The sequence below is a fragment of the Formica exsecta genome, unplaced genomic scaffold (genome assembly GCF_003651465.1).
Source record: "Formica exsecta isolate Colony F162 unplaced genomic scaffold, ASM365146v1 scaffold161, whole genome shotgun sequence".
NCBI classification, from domain to species: domain Eukaryota; kingdom Metazoa; phylum Arthropoda; class Insecta; order Hymenoptera; family Formicidae; genus Formica; species Formica exsecta.
Genome location: NW_021848930.1, coordinates 280,467 through 286,583, shown reverse-complemented (window position 1 = coordinate 286,583; position 6,117 = coordinate 280,467). Strand labels below are relative to the sequence as shown.

Here is a 6,117-nt window from a genome sequence, read left to right as displayed (position 1 = left end):
TAAATGCGCAACTTTATAGTGAAAATCGTATTCTGAACCACATTTATAGCACATTTATGCCATTCTCGATAAATGTACCAATAAATGTGCCCGAGGGCACATTTATACGTACATTTATACGTAATAGCGGCGCGTTGTACTCGATGCTTCGCAAGTTTGATTAATTCTATCACTGTTATACAATTGATTTCATTAATAAAATTATTACAGATCAAGTTTCTGTAAATAATAGAACTTTTTTACATAACAATATTAATGATATTTGCCCAATTCTGAAATTTCTTCTAAAAATATAGTTGTATAAGGTGCAATGAGGGATGCATTTTGTTTGACGCTATTTTCATTCGAAGGATTAATTAGGACGAAGAATCTTGCACTTTGAAGCAAAACTAGCTTGAAAGAACACACTCAACTGCAATATCATGGATATATTTGACAATTATGTCTCAAAATACATAATAAAATTACCAAGTTAGAAAAGGCTCGAATGATAAATATCAATAAATATCGATAAATATCAATTCTCTTCTTGTTGATTATAGCTTAGTTTACACCGATATACTTTAATACGTACTACACTAGCCAATTATAGCCATTTCTCTAAAGAATGGAAAGACTATGATTGAACAGTATAGTATTTATTTTACATATTAGAATATATCGGTGTAAACTAAACCATTGATCATGCGTTCGAAATTTGGAAAGTAAATGCAGTACGTAATCATGGACCGCGAATATTTCGAAATAGAATAGACGTTTTTAATGTTTGTAATGATCGCGAGTTCCGACAAAAATATTGTTTAATTAAAGAATGTTGTTACAATTATATGCGCGTTTTGTGTTGCAGTGGCATCGAAAGAAAGATAGAAATGAAATTTACTAATTTAAAGCCTGCGGCACACGGTACGATTTTGCATACTAGATCGCATGCGAGACATTTTGCTAGCAATTATAATGGCTATGCAACTTGAAATATTATGTGCTGCGTGTTGCTGTGCGTGCTAGCATGCTAGTTTTTGGTAATAGGTTCGGTGCTATATTTCACTATGGTTTTGTTGCTAGCTGCAGACGATACTACGACAAAAACGCAAAAAATAAAAATAATAATAAATATAAAGACAAAAGTTATATATACATATATAAGTAATTATGTATTTTATTTATAATTATGGTGATATTAATTGAATATGTATATAATTAATTAAAAATGACAGATTTCCTAACCTAATAAAATTTTAAAAATTTTATTAATTCTTCCATAATAAATATTTTGAATCGTATCTTGACTAGATAAGCAATCATTGGCTATTATCTAGAGGATTTTTAGAGTCTTGAAGAATTTTGTTGAAATCTCTAGAAATCTTATAATTAAAATATTAACCCAACATGTAAGATAATCTGCACGTGTGAAGCCAAAACCAGTAACACTCTTATGATTGGAACATGTAGAATACTTCGCTAAACAGCACGCAACGAATCAATTAACAAAATCAGTACGAAAAATCGTACCGTGTGCCGCAGGCTTAAGATTGATCGATTCTTTCAGTTTTATTTACAAACTTACTCGTTACTAATATACATTAATAAATACTTTGTCATTGCATTTTAATTTGTCGAAATGTGAAAAGCAATTTTTATCTTATATAGGAATAGGTAACTCTTTTGCAACTTTTACTAGAATCTGATCTGTAATTAGACACCAGTTTGCTATATTTTTGGAAACCTTACACCAATTTTCACCATGATGAGGTTCTGCGACAATACATCTTTTCTTTACATCTTCCTGCTGTTCTTCGGTGCCATTTAATAATTCAAACTTGTAGAAATATGCCCAAGCGTCACCTAAATCCGGGTCTATCTTGACCGTTCTATTAAACCAATCTCTGCATTTTGATATCTTACGTTCACACCAAAATAATCTAGAACAAAAAAACATCTGTATAATTTTCATAACTCTTTTTTTCTCATATATTCTATATAAATCTTAATATAAACTTGTATATATTCCAAATAAATGTCGACTCACTTTGATACTGCTAAAAGAACGTGTGGATCGTGTTCGCATTTTTTAAGAGCATCCACACTCTTAGTTCTCCGTTGCGGTCGTAGTTCCATGAAAATTGCCTCCGCCCAAAGGAGGCCCGATGTAGAGCATTCTTGTAACGCTTTAGCCATTAGCATATCTGGCATGTCGCGTCCGCCGCCGCTTTTTAATTCGTTCCGGATAGCTTCCAACCATAATTCTGCATTTTTAGAATTCTTGAGTCGAGCTTTCTCCAAAACCGAACGTGCCTTGGTCACTTGGTTCTTTCTGTGTTCCAATTGTGCTAGCAGACGCCATAGAGGTATCGAATTTGGACATTTCTTGATCTGTGTATATAAATATATAAAAAAAGATGACATTTTTCTTTTACAAGTTGTATCTTAATTGTATGATTTATTCTTCCCCTTAGGGTTTGGAGGCGTTTTTTACCGGAACGTACCCAAACCTTTACACTTTCTTACAAACTCCTCTATCTTTCCACCCTTTACCCGACCTGGCCCTTTGCGACCTTACACACTTTCTTCCCTCCCCTTCCTCGTCCCCCCATCATCCTCCCACTACCCCTTTCCCCACCTTCCCTTCTTTCCCCCCTATCTTCTCTCCTATCTTCTCCCCTATCTTCTCTCTTCTCTCCTTTCCGTCCCTCTATCCCTCTCCGTTTCCTCTCTCTTATTCCTCTCTCTCCTTTCCTCTCTCTTCTCTCTCTCCTCCTACCCTACTCCTTCCTCTCTCTTCTCTCTCCCTCGCTTCCTCTTCTCTCTCCCCCGCTTCCTCTTCGCTTTCCTCCTCCCACCAGTATTCTCTTTTCCTTCTCTCTACTCTTGCACCTAAACCTAAACCTTTCTTTTCCCTTTCTTTCCTTATCTCTCTTTCTTTTCCATTGCCTGTCACTTCTGCTTCCTCTCTCCATTCCTCCTTTTTCACTACAATTTCCTGCTTCACTGCTCCCCTTGCTCCCCCTAACCCCCTCTTCTCTCATCATCCTTGATCCGTCGCTTCCGTTTCCTTTCTGTCCTCTTCCGTTCTTCTCACTCGCTTTCTTATCACTTAACCTCACTTTCCTCTTCCACAATTTACTTCCTTCTACCCTTTTCCTTGTCTCCCTCCCCTTCTCTTCTTTTCCCTTCCTCTGTTGTCCTTCTGCCTTCTGCCAGTCCCTTTTCACCTCTTTTCTTCTATCACACCTTTATCCTTCCTTCTTTTCACCTACTATATTCTATTCCTACTCAAGTTGTATCTTAATTAAATTTGTGTAAAAAAGCATTCACTCACCGCTTGATTATATGTTTCTATTGCTCTGTCTAAATAACCCTGCTGTTCTTCGATTTGACCTTTCATCAGCCATAGTTTAGGAAAATCATCGAAAGCTTCGAGAGCTTCCTTGAGTAAACGCAACGCCGCATCCAAATTATTAAGAGCCCATTCCAGTTTAGCGCTTTTCATCATCACTCTCGGCGTCGGAGCAGATGCTCTAGCCTTGGCCAATAAACGTCGCGCTCTCTCGTACTCCGAGTTTTCGGATTCGAGCTTCACTGCTGCCAACCAAATCTCTTCGGAATTTGGATTGGCTTGAAACGCGAGAGATAAGATACCTCTGGCTGCCGGCACGTCACCCTGAAATGAAAAAAAAGAGAAAAAGATATTAATAAAAAGTTATCTCGAATTAAAATTTTAAACGTAAAGTCTACTCACAGCCAACCATTTGGATTTAGCACCCATCAGCCAGAGCACTTCGCTCTTCGGACAATGAGCGACTGCTCTTTGTAACAAAGCTTCCAAAGATTCTCGTGTTCCGTATGTCTTTTCGAAATAAGCTGCGCGCAGCCAAATCGATTTCTTACTAGGAAATGTCGTTAATGCGTACGCGTAGACAGCTCTCGCACATTCTAATGCCCCTTGTTGAGCACACTGTAACAAAATAAATATATTTCTCAATATAGTCTCATCCATACGTTTATCGATAGCTTCATAAATTGCATCTGCTTCTTCGTCATCTTTATCGTAAGGATCCTGAAATTATTAGAATAGTATTATCTCTCTAACATACCTAACTAAAAAAAAAAAATAATAATTTTACTTACTTTACTAAATAGGGAACCTCCATATCCTGAAAATTCATCGTAATTGTTATCATTTAAATCTTCTTCATCTTCTTCCTCTTCTTCCTTCTTCTTTGCACGTTTCGTGGGTGGAGCGTGTCTATCGTCTCTGCATTCAAAATAAATAATAATTTGTAAGAGAATGTTGCATTTGTCGAGTTGTCTTCTAATAAGAAATGTATTTTTCTACTTACGAAACGTCATTAGCATCTCGAGCGGGACCGATATCAGACCGTGTTGTAAATCCTGTAGCTCTGCGGAGAGAAAGAGAGGTTAACTATATGTTTGCATCTTGATTGCTATAGTTATACTCAGTAGTTATACGATTATTTATAATTATATGTTACATAAAAAAATTTACCCTCTTCCAACACCAGCAACATATCCCAAAGGTGCCGGTACACCCAAAAAGTGCTTTTTATTTCGCGTATTTAATGAAACCTGAGGAACCGCCATGTTGATGTATCATGTTTGTTCAGCATGCGTGTGGTAGTTAAGTGCTAGGCTGCGTTCAGAAACATTTCCCGTGTGCAATGAGCTTAGAACATATATAAATGAAAGGGGAATGCCTTTGTTTCTCGATAGAAAAACATGTCGGAAGGAAGTAAGAATTAAAATCATAGTTGCCTCTCTCTTGTGAGTTACTTTGCTCAAAAGTGCGCATGCGCGGCCATGTGTGGTACACAAAAGTATGTATACTTGAGACACGATGCTTATATGTGTAGTTACTCACAAGAGAGAGGCAACTACGATTTCTTTCTCACTTCCTTCGACACTTTTCAGCCTGCTATTCCCCTTCCATTTATATATGTTCTAAGGCAATGAGTATCATTCTATCTTTGTTATTTAGTAAAAGTTGAACAAAGATAAAATCATGGGATAAAAAACAAGATGAAGCATTGCGCATAATGGCGGCAGCTTTGGCAGTTGATCCAATCAGAAGGCGACCCATTTTGCAGGCGCTCACTTTAAAGTGAAATTCAATTATAAGAAATAAAAATGCGTGAAGCATGTAAAATTTTAAATATATATTTAATGAAATACAATAAAATCTCAAATAAAATAAAATACAGGAATAAATAAAATAATGTTTTTTTTGTGATTCTTTTATATTTAAAATAACATTTAATAACATATGATAATGATTTTAAATAAAATGCAGACTTATATAAAATATCAATTTAAATATAAACTTTATTGCATATATGTTTTGTTTTTTTCCCGACTTTTTTAGCAGTATTCTTTCTTTTTATTTCTAAATTCATGTGCCTTAATCGAATGTATGTTCTTGTTCGAACTAGACATGCTAACACATTCCTTGGCAGAGAATTATTTATTTTTTTCAACACGCGGTCCGTTACTCTGTCGAAAATAAGAGATTTCCTCGAGAGTCCATTACCATGGAATGCTAAGAATTCAGCATTCATAATTTTTCCTATATTTTCAAAATCTTTTGAAAGTTGAATACAATTTCCTTTTGATATACAAGACAGCCAGTCACCCGACGGAATTAATGTATGCGTTGGAACTCCTAAGTGTGGATATCTATGATGCTGCCCAATTCCGCAGAGTGGACTCGCAAAGTAGCGGTAACTGCTTAACTTCACGTAAATATTTGTACGTTTTACCACTCAATGACCGAACGGCAATAGCAGAAGAAATGTCATCTGCTGACCATTTAATTCTCTTAGCGTTCGGCGCCATCCATTTTTTTACTTGGCCCGGTGTAAATACGGCATGTAATATATCAGCAGCAGTATCCTGGCCAATTCTTTGTTCATTTTTCTTCATGGCTTCAAGATCATTGGATTTCATTTCCCATGCTTTTCTGAGCTGCTTATTTTCCAATAACAGTAGCCTATTTCTTTCTTCAGCTTCCTTCAAGCGCCGTTGGAGCTTTTCAATTTCCGTTTCCGGTTCACGCACATCTCTGTAAATATATAATTTTTTTATTTTTTTTTTATTTTATTTATT

The 6,117-nt window shown here is 36.0% G+C and overlaps 2 protein-coding genes across 2 annotated transcripts in view; both read right to left on the bottom strand.

The window, feature by feature from the left end:
• Positions 1–1,526: 1,526 nt before the first annotated feature.
• LOC115233170 (pre-mRNA-processing factor 6-like) overlaps positions 1,527–6,117 on the bottom strand; it is a 28,859-nt gene continuing 24,268 nt past the window's right edge. The window contains exons 5-7 of the mRNA XM_029803454.1: positions 3,317–3,603; positions 2,027–2,370; positions 1,527–1,919 (exon numbers count right to left, since the gene is read on the bottom strand). Coding sequence (XP_029659314.1) covers positions 1,640–1,919; positions 2,027–2,370; positions 3,317–3,603 — 911 coding nt within the window. The 3' untranslated portion in view covers positions 1,527–1,639. The remainder of the gene's footprint in view (positions 1,920–2,026; positions 2,371–3,316; positions 3,604–6,117) is intronic.
• LOC115233174 overlaps positions 5,320–6,117 on the bottom strand; it is a 12,046-nt gene continuing 11,248 nt past the window's right edge. Inside the window, exon 6 of the mRNA XM_029803460.1 lies at positions 5,320–5,690. Coding sequence (XP_029659320.1) covers positions 5,689–5,690 — 2 coding nt within the window. The 3' untranslated portion in view covers positions 5,320–5,688. The remainder of the gene's footprint in view (positions 5,691–6,117) is intronic.